The 21,987-nt window shown below is 41.7% G+C and overlaps 3 protein-coding genes across 8 annotated transcripts in view; 1 reads left to right on the top strand and 2 right to left on the bottom strand.

Annotated features, from left to right (window-relative positions):
• Positions 1 to 21,987, bottom strand: part of rps4x (ribosomal protein S4 X-linked) — a 569,691-nt gene that overhangs the window by 436,402 nt on the left and 111,302 nt on the right. The window lies entirely within an intron of this gene.
• si:dkey-171c9.3 (uncharacterized) lies at positions 1,057 to 11,850 on the bottom strand. Of its 3 annotated transcripts, none has more exons than XM_049569329.1 (2): positions 11,792 to 11,850; positions 1,057 to 2,965 (listed from the first exon to the last, which is right to left on the bottom strand). In XM_049569329.1, the coding sequence occupies exons 1-2, from the start codon at positions 11,816 to 11,818 to the stop codon at positions 2,096 to 2,098; spliced, it is 897 nt and encodes a 298-aa protein (XP_049425286.1). In that variant the 5' UTR covers positions 11,819 to 11,850; the 3' UTR covers positions 1,057 to 2,095. The 3 variants fall into 3 exon arrangements, with proteins under 3 accessions (XP_049425286.1, XP_049425289.1, XP_049425288.1); XM_049569332.1 differs by lacking the exon at positions 11,792 to 11,850 and adding an exon at positions 6,422 to 6,513; XM_049569331.1 differs by lacking the exon at positions 11,792 to 11,850 and adding an exon at positions 7,798 to 7,852 and having other exon boundaries at positions 1,059 to 2,965.
• Positions 8,055 to 21,843, top strand: ccnb3 (cyclin B3). 4 transcript variants are annotated; one of them, XM_049569317.1, is made up of 12 exons: positions 8,055 to 8,143; positions 12,530 to 12,659; positions 12,870 to 12,953; positions 17,662 to 17,774; positions 17,883 to 18,048; positions 18,130 to 18,228; positions 18,401 to 18,493; positions 18,619 to 18,756; positions 18,880 to 19,035; positions 19,184 to 19,333; positions 20,962 to 21,092; positions 21,194 to 21,843. In XM_049569317.1, the coding sequence occupies exons 1-12, from the start codon at positions 8,112 to 8,114 to the stop codon at positions 21,261 to 21,263; spliced, it is 1,362 nt and encodes a 453-aa protein (XP_049425274.1). In that variant the 5' UTR covers positions 8,055 to 8,111; the 3' UTR covers positions 21,264 to 21,843. The 4 variants fall into 4 exon arrangements, with proteins under 4 accessions (XP_049425274.1, XP_049425273.1, XP_049425276.1 ...); XM_049569316.1 differs by having other exon boundaries at positions 12,527 to 12,659; XM_049569319.1 differs by lacking the exon at positions 8,055 to 8,143 and adding an exon at positions 12,177 to 12,343.

Below are 21,987 nucleotides of genomic sequence, written 5' to 3'. Positions count from 1 at the left end.
TCGGTGAACCTCGTGAGTTGTAATGGAGCTGAATTTTGTAACGTTACCTTTGTTAAATGTTGCTATTGTCCCTGGTTTCATATGAGTAGAGGAAAAGTCCGCTAGCTGCTAGGCTATTTTATACAATGTAAAGTGCCATAGGCTTGTGCTAAAAACATTAGCATGTTGTATTTGTGGGGAAAATGTGTCCAGATAAAGACAAGTGCTTTGTCTGTGAATGCTGTGTTATAGTGAAGCTGATTTGTGTATTTGTGTTTGAAATTGTCTCTATTAAGCCATGTTTAATGTGTTTTTAATGTGTGTTTTGAATCAACTAAACTTTACAGCACTTCACAGAAACCCTGTTGCCAACTAATGTTTTGGAGGTGTAACTGCAGAGTGACACAGACACACCACCACACAAGTATAAATGCTGACAATTGCGTAGGCCACGTGCGTAGGCCACTGAGTAGAGTCTGCATAGAGCTGATGCACAAGTGTAAATCCGGCTTATCTGCGAGTGGCTTTAGCACTTACCTTTGTTAAAGGGCCTTTTTTGCAGCGATGCTCATTTGCATAGAGAGAGGTCTAATTTAGTGCCAAACGTATTGACATTGCCTTATTCATATACATGCAAAAAGCTCGGGAGCACGGAGACACCATTTGTTTGGCAGCATAGTTAGGTACATTTTACCCTTTGCAGGAATTACACGGTTACTTTTTGTCTTGTTTATGCAGGTTTAGTGATCACTAAAAGCCATTGGATTCTTTTGTGAATTTGTCCTAGAATGTTTAGATTTAGTGTTGCATTTGTAAAACTTCATTAGTGTGCACTCACTGATTTTGTTTTTCCTCCAACTCATCTGTGTTTGAGAGTGAGAGAAAGGTGCTTTTGTGTTTGCAAGTTCATGCACACATGCAAACACAAGAGAGCAAGCATTAGTCACTGTGTAACCCAGATTGTAAAAGTATTCTCTTCAATCTTAGAAGTGTGTGTGTGTGTAATGGGTAACTAAGAACAATGAAACTCTTTATTCATCACTGCTCGTCCAAGGTTCACTTATGCTTTTCATTCAGTGGATCTGGCATTTACCGACTGTGTTATTTTAGTGGCAAACTTTAATTTAATAAAAAAAAGAAAAGTGAGCAAAGAAAACATTTTTTTCTACAGGATCACATCACTGTGTTGGTTAAGCACCATGGCTCCCTCTTCTCTCGGATCTGACTTCAGTAAGTAAGTGAGTATGAAAATGCGCCAAAACACAACTTCATCCCAAATGCCACTATTCAGCTCAGTCCAGGGGATGAATGAATCACTGAATCTATAAAGATTCTTACGTCTATTATAAGAGGAAATAACCGAATAAGTTTCCAGCATCACACTCATGAAGCGGCATCTTGCACCATTTGTTTGTGGTGGGGTATTGATTAATAAAGCATAATCAAGACAAACACAACAAGTTGATAACAATGCACATAGAAAAATACAGCTTTAACAATCTGGCATACATATCTGTAGCATAACCACTTTTTCCCCAGTGGGAAACTGCATTAAATCCACTTGTTGATAGATAATCACTCAGTCTAACCTCACTGACCACATGCTAAAGATCATTGCTCCTGTGATGCTATCTACAGGACATTTATGGTTATTGCAGTTGGATCTCAGTCAAAATTGCATTCAAAATCATCATAGGTCTCCTGCCAATGCAGTTTTTATCCATCTTGGACTAAACCCATAACCCCAGATTCATCATCCAGCATCCAGAATATACAGCTTCCAGGATACACACGTCATTAAAAGTGCCAGATTTTGTTTAAACTACGAGTCAACTGTCTTTTTGTTGGATCTCTGATCAGTTTTTGCAGTAAATAGGTAATATTTCACTATCAAACTCTTCATCTGGATGAGCTTTAACTGAACTTTATTGAGAAATAAACCCAACTTCAGATTACAGAACAATATTATTCCAATAAACCTCGCTTGAGTGAGAATATCAGGTGGTGGCAATGAGCCTGAAGGGTAACGTGTGGGTGGATATCAATATTTTTCTTCTTTTGTGTGTTGTCTACAGGCCAGTCATCACAAATATGATCCCATTAGTCACATTAAGTACTAGACCAGCATTTTAGCTTCATCAAGGGAAGATGTGATGATGGTTGCAGCCAGTTTGTGGGCCAACAGATGAAGATCGTCACCCATCTGCTCTCCATTTTTATTACTCAAGACCCAGTCAATGATGTCACATGAAAGAGCCTCCGCAAAAGCCTCCATCTTGGCCCCAATATGAGGTCCTACTTCACAGTAGTCTCTTGCCAAATCATCTGTGGACAATGAGTGCATCAGATGCTCCATTAACTCCGCTTGGGGGTCGCCTCCGTCTGAGTCCCCCTCTTTGTCCTTTGGGGTTGGCGGAGGAGGCGAAGGCAGGAAAACCTTTGCCAAGCCTCCTTTGAGCTTCCTGGCGAAGCTGTGTCTGCTCCTCTCAAGCTCAGGGAAGAGAGGAGTAGTTGGAGGGGCGTCTGGGTAGTCGAGAGATCCCACAACGGGGAGCCCTGACTGGGACAGAGGTGGGTGACAGGGCTGGGTGTCTTTGTCTTTGTCTTTGTCTGGATCCATCTCTGTGGATATCTTGCTGTCAGATTCATTCATATAAAGCAGATTTTTAGCCCGTCGACCATCCATCTTTAATCCCTCATGGTGATCCTGAACATTTCGACCTCTGCACACTTCCTTCAGGGCAACCTCAACCACTGCTGAGGCTAACTCTTCAGCTAACATCTCCTGGTTCTGATTAAATCTGGACGCCCGGTCATCCACCTCGGGTTCCACCATGTCCATTTGGCTTATAAATGACTGGATTATGTTCTCAGCCATATTTTGGGCAAACTCCTCAAGAACCCCGATGTTTAGGCGGCTTCTCTTGAGACCTTCTGGAGTGGGCTCTGGCACCCTTGTATCTGCACTCGCTGCCTGCATCACATCCTGTAAGGATAAAGCAATAATCTTAGTAAAAGTGAAGGAAATCTTGCCTTTCCTGGAGCCTATTTTTTTGCAAAAAGAATAAGGTGAAGGCCAGTACAAGCACAGGAAAGAGTCCAAAGATGGTTTTGAACCACTGCCTCGTTCCTATAATTAGTTCATTTTTGTATTTTTATTAGAATATTGCTTGCCAACAAGTTCAGTTAAAGCCAGACTGGACATAAATAATTCCCCTAAAAGGTGCAGTGTTTTCTTTTTTGTCTCTGCACTACAAATATTCCTGCATTCCTCGTCTGTTTCAGATTAGAGAAGACATAGATAAGCTACAAATTGAAGGAATCTCATACTGTAAACATAAGAAACTAAAAGGGAGAGTCATCAGGGCTGATGTAAAAATAGAGGAAGAAAACACGACGGAACAGAAAGTCCCCTCTGAAGCCTCAGACGGAAAGTAAGATTGAGGCCTCAACCACAGCCTGACACCATATTCATGAGCAGTCAGCCAACCAGGATGTGACAAGCAGGAAGCCCTCCGTATTAGATTAGCACAGAAAAAAATGTGCTGGCGGCCACAGCAGCAACCTGACATTTTCTCTAAACGTGCATCTGTAGTTAATGGAAGTGAAGCTGTGTTTGATAAGTGCAAGTTACAATTGAGAAAACAGACACGGAGCAAAGCAAATGTTGCATGAAAAGTGTTACGTTGTTATCTGAGGCTTACGCAAAAACATCTGTATTCATTTGAACACAATGGGAGAAGAAAAAGCTTTGGACAGATACAAGGGTGTTTGAAATGGTCTTTGTTTCACGAGGCTTGTTATAGCAAGCAGGAGTGGTTTTCACATCTAGCGAAAAACACGTGAGTGCACAAGTGTGTTAATTGCCGTTAATATGAAATAACATCAAACTCGTTTAGCTATCATTGCTCTCCAGGGCATGGATTCGCAAACCTTTTTTTTAGGCCAACTGTTTTAGTCTGCTCAAGGAGTCTTGAAGGCTTTCCAAATAAGTTCATTAAATAGTTCAGTGTTTTGGGAAATTCTTGCTGAGCGTTAGATGAGATGATCAATGCTGCTCTCCTATCTGTAAGATCAACATAAAACTCCTGCAAGTAACCGGTTAGCTTAGCTTAGCACAAAGACTGGAAACCGGGGGAAACAGGTAGCCCACCAACTGGGAGCTCTGTAAGCTCACTAAGAACACCTTATATCTTGTTTAATTGCAAAAAGCTAAAGAGAGAAAATAAGACATTGTAGTTTTATAGAGGATTATTGTAAAACTTTAATTAAAAGCTTAGCGCCAATTAAACGTCTAGTCCCTGTTACTAGCCTGGTGTGCCTACATGTGGATTAATAGAAGTTCTTCGGATGTATAAAACCAGGTTGTTGGCTACCTCAAATTATGTGTCCATTCTCCAAATACCCTGTATGTTATTCATACACCTTTAGTCCGTAAGGGTCCTCAGATCAAAAGAATCAAATGAATGATCATAACTGACGTATTATCTGAAGCCTGTTTTTTAGTAAGTAATATTCATACTGGTTTAAATAAATAATCTGATTGTATTTCCCATCTTTGCCGAACAACAGTTTTGTGTGAATGGAATTAAAGGCCTGTTCCAAATACAGGCCTATTCAATTCAGTGATTTAGGCAAATAATAGCCCGGGCCACTAATTGAAATTTAATGGTATGTGACAGACTATTTCTTGGCTGTAGCCTTTAGCTTTTTAAATAGTTCCAAAACAGAGTGCTCCAAGAATGAGTCCTAAAACCCGGGAATTAGTTGGCATTTTTTCACTCCTAGTTCCCTTGTGTTGAAATCAATGGGTTTTTGGTTAGATTAGGCTGACCAAACGTCCTCTTTTGCCCGGACATGTCCACTTTTCACGTCCCGTCTGGGGCGTCCGGGGTGTCCGGGGGCTTTTTATAAACTGATGATAATGTCCGGTTTTCTGTGTGTTTGTGTGTGTGTGTGTGTGTGTGTGTGTGTGTGTGTGTGTGGGTCCGAACCCGAACCGAGCCCGACATTATTTAATGACCAAAGCACTGAGTTTGTGTCACACAGTGGTTACAGGCTATTTAACAGGCCGGGCGTGCTCAGCGGAGAGGGAGACCTCCGTGTTTGAGACGGGAGCGGGTGGTGGGAGGTCCGACGCTTCCAGTGAGAGGAGAGGGAGAAATAAAACAAAATAAGATAAAATAGGAAAAACCTGTCTCCCTCTTTTATTTTATTTTCAGCATTTAATCAAGGCGGAGGCGGGCGGCTGGAGGTCCGCGACTTCCAGAGAGGGGAGAGATAGAAACAAACAGCCAATGTGTGTCTGTGTGTGTTATGTTCAGGTGTTGTCACGTAAATAACAGTGCCCAAGCAATAAACAGGACAGACAATAGGATTTTATTTATTTTTACACTACATTTTCACTGAAAGCTGACCGAATCCGATCTGAGCCCGAATACAATTTATAGCTACATTTCTGACCAAACCCAGCCCGACCCGTCGGATACCGTCGGGCTCAGATCGCCACACTCTAGTGTGTATATGTGTCCCCTATTGGGGCCTATCTGAATTTTTGTCTTTGAGAGATATTATTTTGTAATATAACTGAATTTTCTATCCATACATATAAATTTTAAATATATTAAAATGATAAGGCATCTTTGAGTAAACTGCGAGTATCATTTAAGTAGGCTATGTAGTGGCCGGCCGAGTGTCCTCTTTTTTGGAAATCAAAATATGGTCACCCGAGGTTAGATGCCTGAACTAAAGTCTGTGGTTAACACAAGCTTAAGACACTTTCATGTCTTGTTCTACGAAATAAAATACATCAGTAAATACCCCACTCATGAATTTTAAAGCCTTTATGTGTCTTTGAAAAGGTGGTTGCTTTACAGACTTGTTGTGGCGGCTACATTGAGGTCATGCAACCGTAGTGTAGTTCATTTAAATGCCTAATGTTAGATTTTTACTTCTAGGGATTGCATTTACGCTCCAAAAATCATCATAATAACACATGGATGTAATCCAAAAGCCAATGGAAAAACCCCACTGATTTTTTGACGAGGGAACCAGGGCTATGCTAACGTTCACGTTGAGCTAGAGAAAAACGTCATCCTTGGAGCACTCTGTTAGCCAAACATGGCTTCAGTAATAAGATAAACCTAAGTAACATATTAATTTATGTTTTAGATAATTAGGATGTTATTTAAAAGTCACAACAGTTTTATTTTCAGTTTAACATTTGGTAGCTAGCTAGCTGCGGTTGCTAGCTAACTAGCTGTAGCATTAGATAACAGAAATTGGCAGTTGTTAGCAGTTAGCACTAGCTAGCAACATTTCTATTGTTGATTTCTTTGTCGTAACAGTTGTAAAACTTTGTCCAGCTAACACAGTAAATGTATTAACTTTTAAACATGCTCATTTAAACTACTGAAAATATATGTGTGTCCCCCCCCCTTACCTTGCTGATGTAATGTTACCTTTGTGTAACAGTTGCTAAGTAGGCTAGGTTGTATTTCAGGTTTTCTGACAGAGAAACTAGAGAACGAGATGAGACAGACTGTCAGAAACTAATGTCAAACTGAACTTAACACCTTTAACAACTTCCTTATCTTCTTCTTTGGTACTGTACTGCTGCTATGACTACTTTAAAAGGCCTGAGTTTCAAGGTTAGCATATCATAGCCATCATACTATCACCATGACGCTTTAATTTTAGCCGGTCTAAGAATGACTTAGTGGATATGTGATTTCTATTTAACAAAAATGCTACTCAAATTGTGTTTAAAGCAGATTTCTGGATGCACTTCATGTGGTAGCCGTGTCGTTTCCAAAATCACACATACTCAGTTTTTCTTTCCTCCTGAAGCTCTTTCCTCACGCAGCCAAAGCGAATGACGCTCTGTGCGACACCAAAGATAACTTTGCCAAATGATAGTCTCTCGATACAAAATTTATACGATGTGTCACAGTATTATCCTGCCATTATTCACCCAGTGGTCTGAGCTCAATATGGACAGAGCCCAGAGACGAGGACAAGATAGAGAATGAAGCACAGATGTGGAACAAATTACAGCTGAAACCATGAATGTTTTTTCTTAGCAGTCTGACATGGACATCCTGATGTGCAAACTAACATTGATGAGACGAGGATGCTACTTTATTCCTGGGTGTCCTTACGTTACCCAACCCTGTTTAAACAGAGTCTGTTGATTATGATGGCAGTTACAGACACACCTCACCAACAGTCTCCTCTTACATCCAGACGGAGTTTCTACATGGTGCTCACAGTAAGCAGCACAAAGGCCAGTCAGTGCCTTGCAAAATATTGTTGGAAATGCAGTGTTGACCTTTAACTAAAGCTGGGTTTCTTCCACATTCATTTTCAGTGTTTGTGATGAAATCCGAAGAAACAGCTGTATCCAAGGGATCATTTGAGTTAGAATCCACTTTTGCTGAAAAATACCTAAAATATCTTCACAGTGTCTCATCTGTTATTTGTCATATTTTCAGGTTAACCTTTATTAGCCTGAGTAAAACCAGACCAATAAGACCAGAGATTTAGAACTGCAAAAGTAGATAAAACGAGACAATATTATAAATTTCCTGGCCATGAACAAATAAACTTGCTTCGCTTCATTGAACTTGAAGATTTAATCAGTATGGCAGATGAAAAGGCCAACTGCTAATTCTCTGTGACACCTGTCGAGACGCAGAAGGCATCTTGAGGGCCAATTGGATGACATTAAAGCCAAAAGTTACGTGAACATACCCACAAATTATGAAGACAAGATACAGGAAACATCAGGCTGCGTATTCTGCCTGTAGATCAGCTTACCAGTTAGTAACAGGGTGACGGTTCACTGTTTGGTGTCTCCGGTGCGACTGAGCTGACACGGAAACGGTTTGACAAATGAGTTTCACCCTCTTCCTGTGTGTGTGTGTGTGTGTGTGTGTGTGTGTGTGTGTGTGTGTGTGTGTGTGTGTTGGGGGTGGGGATAGTATTTGTGTGCGAGTGCTATTTGCAGAACCTGATGACAAATGCGTATAAATAAACCTGATACCTCCTCTTCTCCTGATTATTCCTTTCTTCAGTTCATGGCGTCAAAATGATGAAGAGATGGCCACGAGAGGAAGTAGACGAGGAAATGAATGTTGGAGGAGGAAAAGAGGATGCAGAGGAGGTAAAGCATCACAGATTCAGACTGGTAAATACAGCACTTTTAAGGTTCGTTTGGTGCACAACAGCCAGATAATAAAACTGATCATATGTGTGGAATTTTCTGTGATACATTTCATCCATTAAGTATCCAAACCCCACCCAATGCAGATTTCTTAGCAGCTTCAGCTAAATCCAAAGATTTATAAATCTATTCCTCGCAGCTCTGCTGGAGACACAGGCAATCTGTTGAGAAAGTGCAATCATATGAAGGCGTTTTTGTCTTGGATGAGGACAACAGGGAGGGGAATTGAAATAAAAGCAATGTTGTGAGATGATATCTCCCCCTAGGCTTCATTAGATGCCAGATTGCACTGCATGAACCGCAGGCCTTGAAGCTGTGTTATTAAGAGATATCCTGTTCAAATAAAGTGAACGTGGGGTGAATGTTTAAATGGACTCGGCCCAGGAACTTGTATAATTTCTTTTCGGTCAAACCTGTCCGTTCTGTGCTGAAAGTCCAAACTATAACCCAGGGATGTTTGTCGGTTTGGAGTTTAATGAGACTTGAAAGTGCACTTAAAGGGCGTCTTCAGAGATGACATCAGTCTAAATGGCATTTATGGTGCTCTTCGGGTCAGAGGAGGATTAAAATCAATTCATCTCAGATTTTCTCTAACAAGACTGAAATACGCTTTATGGCCTCTATTCCTGTTATTCAGGCAAGAACCAAAGATGAAGCCCCCTAACTCCTGGCAGCTGGGTGGATATTAGCTGCCAGCTTCCCTGGGTGTCCATCCTGAACCTGCCCTCTGGGTGCACAAATGGGATGTTATGACCCTCTATTATCCAAACTGTTGCTGCAGTAACTCGGTGTTGTTCGGCCCCAGTAGGCCCACTGTGTGCTGTTTCTGCTCCAGTTCAGGAAATACTTATCTGTGTGTCAGTGAGCTCATTGCTCAACATCATCATTTAGATCCATGTTAAGGGTCAGTTCAGTCTTGTGTGACGGCCTAAAGGGAAATCATTGCATGCTAGACCAGAATTACACAAGCATACATTAAGAAACAACCGAAGGATTAAGAGACCACAAAGAGACATGAAAAAACTACGAAGACACCAAAAATGACCAACAAGACACAAATATACCTTAAAGAAACACAAATGGACCTCTAAAGAAACACAAAACGACAACAAAGAAAGTCAAGGAAACTACAGTGAGACACAAAACTTTAAAACCTGCCTTACTCCTTGGCCTTCAACCCAGTATGAGACATTGATTCTCTTTGTTTTTATTGCTTTTATTGTATGAAATTGCTTTTATTTGTTTTATTACTTTTATGGTATCACTGTTGTTTCTACTTGTGTCATATTGTACTTTGTAGTTGTATTTTATTGTTTTGATTCATTGTGTTTTTGTTTGTTTTTATGTCCTATGTTTTAATATTTTATTTATTTTTGATGTACAGCACTTTGTTTCAGCTGGGGTTGTTTTTAAGGTGCTTAAGAAATAAAGCTGGATTGAATTGGACAAAAACAACTACAAAGAGACACAAAATAACCAAAGAAGACACACGTATACCTAAAAGAGACTGAAAAAGACTTCAGAGAGACACAAAACCACTACAAAAAGATGTAAAGGAACGACAAAGAGACACAAAATGATCAAAAAGACACAAATACACTTCAATGAGGCACCAATTGACCTTTAAAGAATCACAAAACGGCAACAAATACATGCAAAGAAACTACACAGAGACACAAACAAACTACGAAGAGACACAAAATGACCATAAAAGACAGAGTAAGAGACACAAAATGAGTTAAAGGGGCACGAAACCACAACAAATACATGCAAAGGAACTACAAAGAGAAACAAATCAACAAAAGAGACACAAGTATAACCCTAAGAGACACAAAATGACCTCAGAGACACATAATCATCACAAAGAAACACAAAACAAGGACACACAAAATTGTCAGAAAGAGACACAAAACTACAAAAATGATGCCAACAACTAAGGTCCCACTTATACGAGGATTTAAACTGAAAACGGTAAACTTTAGTTGTGTTTTGGCTGATCGTTTACACGACGGCGGCGTTTTGGGTGCATGAAAACGCAGCAGTGCAATTTTTTAGAAACGGCACCGTCTCTGTTGTCATGTAAACTTGCAATATACAGTTCCTCTGGAAACTGAGACTTTTCGCACATGTGCATTACGGTTCCAGTCACTAGGCGTGCGCGAGAAAGTCGACCATCACAACAACAATGCCGAGCTCTGTTTGTACTGCTCACCCTGTTGAATTTATCAACGCTTCTCCAGCAAAGTGTAGATCTACTGTGGCAGCTCCACCTCGTCGTCCGTCCAGACAAAGTTATCTGTGCGTGCTTTTGCCACGCCTTCTTTGTTTTGGTTTGTAATCACTGCGTTGTAGAGGAAGTTACTTCAGCGCAGGCGCGTGGCGTCATGCCGTGGTGTTGCTTTGCACATTTACACTGCCACCCACTGGCCTGGCGTGCATACTACAGTGTTTCCAGTAGATTTTGCAGCTCCGTGTGAAGGGGGATCGTTTCTATAACGTTGTCATATAAACGCAAAAGTTTTTTAAAACGCAAGGGACAGACTTTTCCGTTTTTAGAGAAATCGTTGTCGTCTAAACAGGGCCTAAAAAGAGACACAAAACAGCAACAACAAAAAGAGGTACAGCCTGTGTGTGGTTGGAGGTGGTTGGGGCATTTGCATGTCTGTGCCCAGGGACCCATTGTCTCATAATACGCCCATGGAGGGATTTTTAATGCAGGGTAAAAAAAATGTCACTATGCACAAAAATCATAAATAATAATCACAGTAATCCAATCAAGTAAAATCAAGTGATCTTGCAAAATATTCTTAACTCACGGTCCACTTCTTAGCACTTTAAAAGTTTTCAGCTGCCTCTCATGGTCTTTATCAGCAGATGGAATTTGCTCAGTTGTCATCACTGATCAATATCATGTCAGTTAAGTTGTAAACAACACTTTTTTGACTGCATAAATCCCTAAATTAAGACACCATGATTTCAGTTATTGTCCAAATAGTTAGCAGTGGCTTCTCTTAAATGGTTTATTTTACTTAATTCAAATTGGATGTGGGTCTACACTGAGCACACGAATATCTTCAAGTTGACTAAAATGGAGCACTGTCAGAACAGTACATGTGTAAAAGTACAGTGGCATAGATTTAGAGTGGTATGCAGGGACACATGCCCTGCATATTTAGAACATGTGCATTCGCCCCCAGCAATAAAAATATAAAGGCAAAGCATTTGAAATTAAACCCATTCCCACTGTAAATGGATGCAGGGAGGGCACAGATTGGTGCATAAAAATTCACTATAGTGCAGGAAATTACGTGTTTGATGCAGTTTTGTGCAGATTTCTTTTCCTGTTCATATTTCAGATAAGGTAGACATTATTCTACACATAGTAAACTAAATACGATATACATTGTGTGATATATGGTGGTTTATAGTATGCATAAACAGTAAAATAACACTAAAAAACATGTACACAAGCATTTAAATACATAATATGACTGGAAAAACATTATTTGGCAGTGCACTTGTGTTTGACCACGTGCAGTAATATAAATAATCCATGTCACGTGTGTGTCTGTCCTTAAATAGTCATACCTCTGCCATGCATATCTGGGAAAACATCAATAAATCCCTACGGTTTAAAATGCAGTTGGTTGTTCGGATGTTTGAAAATCCTGCATGCTCCTCCTCTAGGGTTCGTTAGATATGAGAACAAGGAAGCAGGGCGGGCGGGGCTTATTATAAACTCACCCTTATTTGTTTTCTGAACTTTTTTAATTACACCACATAATGAACTAAAAACATTTAAATCAATATCTTCTTTTTATATATTCAGTTATCGTTTTAATGCTCCTGATTTTGTGATTAATAAATGCAAGCGGGCGGACCCGTCGAAATAAAACCAACGCTTTCCTCATAACGGCATCCGTAGCGACTTCCTGATTGGTCCGCCCGCTCAAAATTCAGCCAATGAGAGCGAGGCGCAGCAGATTTGGATCCGCACTGCTACACCACTTTGTTTGAGCTCTCGTCAACGAAGCAACACAGCAAACTGAGACTATTTACGATTATTGACGAAGCTCCAACCGACGTTTCTTGTTCCTGAACCGAGCGACTGAATATAACGAGGAGGAATTATAAAACACGGTAAGATACAACTATAATTTCGGCGAGTTTTAGCTTGATATTGTCAACACGGAACAGGTTCACGTGTGGAAACCCCACCCAGCTAACACAAAGATTATTATGAAGCTGCAGCTGCTCGGTTTTACATCTTATTTTAAGCTAGTGCTTTATTTAAAAAGCCGACCCGCCATTTTCTGTATCCAGCAGATCAAAGTGCAGCCGCAGCAGATATTGTGTGCCCAGGATAAAGGAGCCAGCCATGCCTGTGACGAGGGGGAAGAAGCCCACAGCTGGGAGCAAGATACCCAAGCTTACTGCAACAAAGACCGAGAACCAGGTAAAATGTCCACGCGTGTTGGTTTAAATCCCCAGCGTGCGTGCAGTGGGAGACTGTAAACAAAGCAGACATTGCTGCAGCTGCTCCTCGAGGCTGCAGCATGGAGGGCAGCAGTTTAAAGGACCAAGGGTCTTTTCTTGTTGCAGTCTGTGCATGCATGTGATGTGTGACTGATAGGTGTGTTTTCAGTTGACTATCTTTGGGTTGCAGGATGAAGGCCCACAGGTGAAGAGGTCCTCCTCACCTCCCCATGGAGCCCCGAAGAAGAGGCCTGCTTTTATCGACATCACCAATGTAAGTCTTGTCCTACAGGTTTGTGGTTTTAGTGGAGTTAACGGCATCTAAATTCAGGATAGAGGCTACATAAACATATTGCAAAGCAGTTGGATCTGAGGCTTTTTGTCTCAGAACAAGATTCATAAACACTTGGCAGTCGTTTCCATGTATTTGCTACCATTTTAGTCAGCAAATTGTCTTTCTCGCGACACTGTATAGTAATTTTAGTATGTGTGATGACAGTGTTAGCTGATCCATTGTGTTCTGGGTTTGTTTTAGTGACATCATAGCAAAGCTGTTGAGCAGCTGGCTCTAAATTGGATGGCTGAGCTTCCCTACATCACACTAACTTTGAGTCTCATTGTGCTTGCCTGATATTAGACAGAATTGTCAGCTTGTCACACTATGTATGCCAGCTATAAAGAATTTGATATGTTCTTAAAGTCATGGAAATTTTGTCCATGAAAATGTGTGGGAACCCTAAAAGCAGATGTAGACATGGAAAGTACCTTTATACTGTTGCTTTCATATCCATCAGCATGCTGCAGGGCTCTGTCGTCCTCTGTAGCATCTAATTCTGACAAATCCGTCCCTCTCATAAACCTCCCAGGTTTGATTTATTAAGATCTGAGAGTGAGAATATCAGGCTAGCAGCTGTCTGAATGCAGAATGAGTTTTTGGATGATTTGCTACTGTGTGCATTTTTTCGTCCTAACTGCTCGTCCCTCTTGACGACAGGCTGTCGGGCAGTGTCTGTCAGATTTTAGGCCCAACAGCGACGGCAGCTTCAGGACAGTAAGTGGGATACTATGCGTATGCAGAACTTTGGTGGTGGTCACTATGTGAGGTAGTGAGAGGAGCACTGTGTGGGTCATTGTCACCCTGCAACACTTGTGGTTTAAGATAACAGTTGAAAGCCTTGGAGTACTTCCACCCTCAAGGCTGCTTTATGATTGTATGTAGTCTCTACACCTATGTCATAGCCTACACAAGTGGTCTATGTGAGCTTTTATATTGTGTGCCGGTGCGTCTGTAGCCCCTTAACACTGCCAGATTTCCTGCGAATGTTGGGCCGTTTTGCCGGCAAGCTGTGAGCGTTTAGACTCACAGAGGCGGATTGGCGAGTTGATCCGAGGTGTCCAATTTCCCGCCTCGTAGGGTAGACATATTGGCAGAACCCTTTTAGATTATAAAGACCGAGGCGGCCTTCTGCAACGGGAGGGGCTGTTGAAGACTTGTGGGAGGAGCTGTTGATGATGCCGCACATGTGAGCCACTGGCAGTGGATAAACAGGAAACAGCTGATAGCAGGAATTAGCGAGCAGCTAGTAGCAAGAGGGAAACGCAAACCTGACAGACACTGTAAAGATGAGCCACTGGGGAGACAAGAAATTGCGCGCCCTCCTTGTCCTCGCAAATGAAGAGGCCATTAACTGTCAGATGACGGGGACGGTGAGGAACGGGCAGACTTATGAGAGAATGGCCCAAGGACTGACTGTGGCTTCCCTCCCACATCACTGTTTATGTCACATGCTGAGCTACACGTTTTGTTACTTGCTCACGCCCCCCATTGCCCCGAAAAAGGCGCATTCTGTATAAACAAAAGTAGGTAGGCAGCATTTTGCCGCGCTCCCTGATTTTGTTTTTATACCGCCAATGCTGAAAAAAGACTGATTGGGCTTTCCTGAATTCCTATTTAAAAGGGCTTGAGTTGCTTTACAATGACACAACCAAACACTAGTTGGCAGTGGGGGTTTCTGTGCCACTGTGTTGCATTTCTTCGTGTATTTCAAACAATGGCAACTGAAACTGAGCAGGTTATGTTTAAGTTGGAGCTATTAAATGTTATAACAGTTACTTTTACTGAAACTACTGCAACGCAGAGAAGAGAGCTGACATCAGAGTAGATGGTAGATTTGGTCTATGTTAATGGAGATGAAGAAGCAGCAGGAAAATGCGTAGAAGTTAGGGCTGGATACCATCTAAAACATTCCAATACCAGTACTCTTAAAGTGCTACTGATACCAGTGGAGTACTTCAGTTGATAACGTTTTTTTTTTTTAAACTTGATTCAAAACCCATCGTCTGGTGGAAGCATTTAGTTGTGTAAAATGCCCTCGGATGACAAAGGTGTGCAGTATAGCCATACTTTTGAACATTTTGGTGCCATCTTGATACGCCGAACTGCCAACTACGTCAGATTCCCTGAGCTCAGTGTCAAACACCTCAGACTGTGTAGGTTGTGCTGATATGGTAGTGTGCCAATCACCTGTCACTGTGGCTGCCAGAAAACATACAGTTACTTTTTATAACAGATCCGGGTAACAAAAGGTTCAAATGCATGCATTGTTTGACTGGAGAAGTTTCAGCACAACTTGGTACTGGGTTATTTTGGTTATACCTTTTCACCTCATTTCCTCTTAAGTGTGCGTACGGAGACGAGGCAACCGGAGGTCCATTTATTCTTATGGGAATCCCTGAACTCCTCCCCTCTGTAATATTTTGGTCCAGAATTTGCCACAAATTAAGCTTTTGCAGTGGATTTTGGAGAGACCGTATGACAGTGTGCTAGCTTAGCTAACAGGCTGCTAACTGGCTAACAGACTATTTCCTTCAGTTCAGTTGCCTGTGTTGATTGTCAAGTGAGTTTGTGTGATTAAAAGTAATAGAGGCGTCATCCATATATTTTACAGATCTACAGACACCAGTCACATGCGTAAGTGGAAAAAAGGCGTATAGGTATCAAGTACCAGTTTCCGGCTCTAGTAGGAGGAAATGCAATGCTACCGAGCGGATTAATCACAGTCGTTGCAGTCTGTGTCACCACAATATGTAGTTACATTTATGGGACGGTGCACGTCAGGCTACAGTGTAGGCTGCTCATCCATGGCATACCTACAGTGTAGATTCAAGGCAGGAGTATAAACCAGCCTTAGATGGCTGAACCCTAAAAGGTTATGTAAATGTCTGACATTGGGGAACACGTATTGGCCCTTAGTGGAGTATTTGTTTTTTCTGAAAGTGTGTCCCTGCTGGCTACCGTACACACCAAGCCAAATTAGGGGTGTAACGGTACACAAAAACCTCGGTTGGGTACGTACCTCAGTACACAAGTCACGGTTCGTTTTTTTTTTTTTGTTTGTTTGTTTTTTTCCCCTCGGTACAGTAATGAAAAAAATAGACAACTATTAAATATCTTTTACTTATTGGTAACCTTATTAAAACATACCACCACAGCAGTTAACTCTTTTTACACAATTTTTGAATGAAACAAATATATATAAAATCCTGCTTTTCACATTGTTTGAATGAAAATAGAAATATAAAAGTGAAAAATAAAATCCTGCTGTTTTTTAACACACTGTTTGAATGAAAAATATAAATATACATTTCTGCTTTAACAGTTTTGCTCAATTAAAATAAAAAGTATAGTGCAGCTGGTCAGCTTTAAAGCCTGCTCAGATTCAGTTTTACTAGGAACTTACTTAGCTTTCCCACTTTGTTAAAGTGCAGTAAACAAAACATGCTTATATCTAAAGTGCAGCTTAAACAATTTTACTCAACTCCAGTGGCGTTGATTATTTCTTTAGCGCGATGGTCAGGGAAATGCTCTCTCTTTTTAAACAACGACGATATCGTAGTTCTCACAGATTGCTTTTTCTAGTCGTGCCGGTTAACGTTCAAACTCGGGTGGTGTCGCTTTAGATGCGTTAGCATGTTAGATGTGTTTCCAAGTACATACCCGACCGCTGTTCTGCAGTGTCAGCACACTGCTTTTGTCTTGTCAGCTTGTTTATTTCCATCTTCATATTTTACCCTGAAACCAAAGTGTTCCCAAACGGAGGACTTAAGGTTTGCGGGTGGGTTTTCAGGTTCGTCAGGCTCACTTGCCATGTTGTCACAATGCGAGAATGCGCTGCACAAAGTGAAAGCGGAGATTTATGGCATGCGGTCCGTCACTCAATTATGTCCGTTGGGGAACTAGATATTTTAAATGGTTCAGCTCGCAAAAACGTAATTAAAATAAAATAATATCCTGCGCCCAATAATTCGGTACAGGGCCATGCCGAACCAAAAGTCGCGTACCGAACGGCTCGACACAAATACATGTACCGTTACGGCCCTAAGCCAAATCATTACTCTGTACTTGACATGTTGTTAAATGTGTCAGCAAGTTCCCAAATGAAGCTGAATTTCTTCTTGTCAGATTTTCCCGCACAGAAACAATCCTGTACACGACATAGCACAGATTAATTGAACTATGCATTTTAATCATTCACTCTGACACCTCATAAATCACTCATGAGCTCATTGTGTTTGTGTGTGCACATCAGTGAGTGACACACTTTGTTCCTGGGTTTCGGCTCACAGTAGATCCCCACTGTGGTGTGAATTGATGCACTCTGCCACCCCACCCGGGTGTGAAACGAGCACTGTGTTTGTTTGCCACCTTGTTGGCTTCACAGCAGCAGTTTGGGCGACTGTGACGTCAGCAGAGAGGTGTCTTGATACCAGAATCGTGACATTCCAGCTTTTGGACGTGAGTCACTTTTTCAGTTTTTGGGTGTTTTCCAAAAAGACTTTTGGCACTGATGTCCCAGTTATCATCACCTATGAATGATGATGATTTAAAACTTATTTCACTAAGTGTAAACTACTTAACATTTATTATTTGGAAATGAGTGGGTGATTTAATAACCCATATCTCACTTTGGCTTTGCTCACAGGCTCATAAGGTTCAGATCTGCCTTCCAGGGAGAAAGAAGGAAGCAGCGAAGAAGCAGGTGAAGACAACAAGCGCCCTCTCAGTGTCTGCAAATAATCAGGCCAACCTGATTAAGTAAGACAACCATTATTCACTCTGCCAGATTTGCATTCTTGCTCTTTCTCCTGTAGTTATCTCCTCAGCAGCAGATGTCTACAATTTGCTGCTCCTCTTCCGCTGCAGGTCCTCATCTGTGAGCTCAGAGGATACACTCCCTGAGAAACAAAAGACTGATGCAGAGGAGAAGGAAGAGGAGGTGCAGAAGAATGTGGCACCTCCAGTGGAAGAGGCGGTGGCTGCTACGCCCCCTGCTGCCCGTGAAGTGCCAGCACACCTCCGGAAACAAGAAGTGAGAAGAATTATACAACCCAAAAGAAGCCTCTGGCTTGTGTCATTTCCATCTTTATTCATACACTCTCAATCTCTGTAGATCCCAAAGGAGTTTGACATCGACTCTGAGAACTCTGAGGACTGTTCTATGTGTCCCGAGTATGCAAAGGACATCTTCGACTACCTCAAACAGAGAGAGGTGAGCCAAACCAAAGCACAGTTTCCAATCCCACAAGGATTTAGTGCCACATTCACAGGGTCTGAAGTAGCTGTGGTTTCTGGAAAGGCTATTTATTTTTTGGGACAAAATCTCAATGCAAAGGTCATCTTTCTCTTTTCATCTGGTCTCTCTTCTGTTTTACTGTCTGCAGGAGAAGTTTGTCCTCTCTAACTACATGCCCAAACAGCCCAGCCTCAACCCAGAGATGAGAGCAATCCTGATTGACTGGCTGGTGGAAGTGCAGGTGAGCTTTCCTGGTCGCCTGGTGTACACCCTTGAGAGTTGTATCTCAAGGGTGTAAAGCAGAGAGGTGAAGTCAAATTTGTTTTTGCAGCAAATTGACTGGTTTCTGTTCTCATGTTTGTTCAGGAGAACTTTGAGCTGTACCACGAGACCCTGTATCTGGCTGTAAAGATGGCGGACCACTTCCTCTCCAAGACTCCGATCCACCGGGAGATGCTGCAGCTCGTCGGCTCCACTGCAATGCTCATAGCCTCCAAATTTGAGGTGAGGAGACGTAGACAATTCAGATGAAATTTCAGTTTAACGCTCTCACTCTGATCCTCCATAATAATGTTGCCGCAAAAGATAAATAACACTGTTGCATGTTTTACTTTACCGATCCTGCAGGAGCGCAGTCCGCCCTGTGTCGACGACTTTCTTTACATCTGTGACGATGCGTATAAGAGGGAGGAGCTCATCTCCATGGAGGCCAACATCCTACAGGCGCTGTCCTTCGACATCAACATCCCCATTCCCTATCGGTTCCTCAGACGCTATGCCAAGGTGTGTGTTGGGTGAAATGTTTGGGTTTTTTTTTAGCTTTTCCGTTGCAGAAAACTAACGGTACCTCCTCAAAAAAGCCAGAGAGCCCTTTGCTCTTCAGTCTCTGGAGGTCTGCTTCCCCTCATCTGAGTGTTTGCTGTCTCTGCAGTGTGTGAGCGCAGGAATGGACACGCTGACTCTGGCCCGGTACTACTGCGAGATGAGTCTCATGGAGATGGAGTTTGTGCCTGAGAGGGGGTCACTGCTCGCCTCAGCCTGTCTGCTGTTGGCACTGGTGACCAAGGACCTCGGAGGATGGGTAGGTTCTCAGCAACTCTGTTCTGATTGGGCAGTTTTTACTTTTTCTGGCCAGACTGAGGGTCACTTTTGTTGCTGTGCCACATTTTTGATTGGTTACTTTTTTATGTCAAAATGAGTATTTCTATCCAAAATGCTGTTTCAAACAATGGCAACCATCAGAAAAGTGAGTGAGCAACTTGCCTTATTGTAGTTGATGTCAAAATAGAGGCGGGGGTTTGATGTTAGCCAGGTGTCTGTCCCTCCAGCAATGATTCAAACACATAGTTGCATAACAGAAATGATTTTGTTGAATGTAACAATGGCTGTTGCAACCCAAATGGATGCTTTATCTCTTGTAATTTGCCTAATGTCTGCAGTTATGTCAGCAAGGCAGAAACACAAACCTGGGACACAAATAATTTTCCCTCGGGGATCAATAAATTTCTGATTCTGATCCTGAAGGAACTTGATGACTTCCTGTGACTATATCACTGAGTGCTGTTTATTTGCTGCACAACTAAAACACTTGTTTACACCTGATATTAACCTGCCACTTGGATGATCAGGTCCTAACAGGACAGCTCTAAGTATAGGTGTGAATGCGCGTGATGCGCCCTCAATGCGTCTTGAGATCCAAATGTTTAGACCACAATCTGAGGTGGCCACATTCTGTCAGCAGTGTGTACGTTAATGTGTCCTGGGCCACATTAACGGACTGCCTACCATGTTTACATCCTTGCTAATCCGACTCCCCACTGTTGAAGGCCATCTCCAGAGCCACTCCCCTCCCGGCAATGGTCGGTTCGAGCAGCAGTTCAAGGGTCCAACCAAGTTCATACTGACATTAAAACGGATCGACTCTGTTGTTAAACTGTTACTAATCGTTGGGTAATGCTAGCCATGCGTTGCTAATAGTTAGCCCTGACATTGGGAGGGTTTTTTTGTTTTTTTTTTGGACTGGAGGAATTTTTTCATAGCTCCAAATATCCTCCTTTTTGTGTTGTACAACGCACAATAGTAGTGATCGTAGTTCTTAGAATGCCAATTTAGGGGTCCTTTTAGCTCCTTTATCAAATTAGCAACTTTCCCAGGTTCGTTCTGTATGACATCTATTGCACGTCTGTCTGTCCTGGAAGAGGGATCCCCAGGATGTGTAGACACATTCTAATGCCAGGTGTGAACAGACACACTCAGAGTTATCCTGAGACGCATGTTAATACCAGGTGGAAACAGGCTCACAGTTCCTGAAAACTTCTGCTGTCCGCCAGTTAAGGTTGATTTCAGACCCTCAACTGTTTGACTTGGCTGTGTTTCGGTCGTGCATGAAGAGCCAGACCGCAGCTCTGTCCAGAGAGAACAATCCTCCTCCTCTCAATATAAATGCAAATTGTTTTTCCATGTAAATTTGAGTTATCATTGCAGCAGTAGAACAAGGGATGGTGGGTAATTTCACTTGTTCCTGGGCTGACTCCAGAATCTGCTCCAATTTAGAAATAGTGATGTTTATGCAACATATTGAAAATTGCAGAGGCTGAGGAATGAAACTTGGGGCAATGATACTTTGTAGCTTAAAGGATTCAACATGGCTACTTGTGTGTGTGTGTGTGTGTGTGTTCAAATGTCCGTCTTGGTTCTGTTGTGCTGCAGAGTCCCATCCTGCAGTTCCACTCGGGCTATGAGACGTCAGATCTGGCTCCCGTTGTCCGAAAGCTCTATGAGATGCTGTTAGCTCCTCCTGACGACAAACTGAAAGCCATCAGAAACAAATACTCACACAAGTAAGTCTGATATTTAAAGACCTATAAAACCAGCATGATACAATAAAGAGGTTAATGAATGAAATGTACAAGCAGTTGAATCTTTCTTTGATATCTTTCAGGGTGTTTTTCGAAGTTGCAAACCTGCCATCGGTCAACGCTGACATTTTGGAAAAAGCTTTATCTCTGTGAGATGTCGCTTCCTTCAAAATAAAATCTTGCCAGTTTGAATTGAGTGAAAATATTTGAAGGAATTCCCTCAAACCTGTAAATACTTTGTTAATATGTTTAATATTTATACATGTAGTCCAGTCTGTCTTTTATATATTATTGGAGATAAATCTTTAATTCCAGTTCCTGATGGACATGGGCATTTGTTCTTAAGAAGTTTTGTATTATGTTGAGGTTGTTAATAAGGACTTTTAAGTGGTACATTTTAGAAACCAGTTGTTTTGGTATTCTTTAAGCTACAAAAAAAAAAAAAATCTTAATTCATTAGTAATTAGTAAGCCCCGTCTGTGTTGAAAATAAGGTTTTAGGATAATGGTGAGCTGGAGAAGGAGATAAATGCTTACTTTACTGATGAATTATGCACCAGCCCACATGTTTCATAGGTTTTCATACAGTGTTAAAGTTAGCAGAAATGCATGTGTGTATTTTCATACGTTGTACAGCGTTCTATCATGTTAATATCACTATGCTAATTATTTGTATAAAAGACGACCGGATGATGCTGTGCTATTTTTAAATGGCTGTCATGCGTACTCTTAAAATAAAGATGTGTTTTTTTTACGTGTTTGATAAAATGGCTTTTTATCATTTGGGTTGTATGTCTGGATGTGAAAGCATCATTTGAACCTGATCTGTACAGGGTGTGATAATGTTGTACAGCCACTAGAGGTCAGTAGTGAACCAT

Source organism: Epinephelus fuscoguttatus, linkage group LG23, assembly GCF_011397635.1.
Source record: "Epinephelus fuscoguttatus linkage group LG23, E.fuscoguttatus.final_Chr_v1".
Lineage (NCBI taxonomy): Eukaryota > Metazoa > Chordata > Actinopteri > Perciformes > Serranidae > Epinephelus > Epinephelus fuscoguttatus.
This window is presented reverse-complemented; position numbering and strand designations above follow the sequence as displayed.

Coding starts and splice junctions, on each gene's coding strand:
- si:dkey-171c9.3 (XM_049569329.1), bottom strand. CDS start 11,818: ATGTTTTCCCAGATATGCATGGCAGAG. Junction 2,966..11,791: donor CCCAGATATGCATGGCAGAG/GTATGACTATTT, acceptor TTATCCTTACAG/GATGTGATGCAGGCAGCGAG.
- ccnb3 (XM_049569316.1), top strand. CDS start 8,112: ATGTTGGAGGAGGAAAAGAGGATGCAGAGGAG. Junction 12,954..17,661: donor CTTTTATCGACATCACCAAT/GTAAGTCTTGTC, acceptor CTTTGCTCACAG/GCTCATAAGGTTCAGATCTG. Junction 21,093..21,193: donor AGAAACAAATACTCACACAA/GTAAGTCTGATA, acceptor GATATCTTTCAG/GGTGTTTTTCGAAGTTGCAA.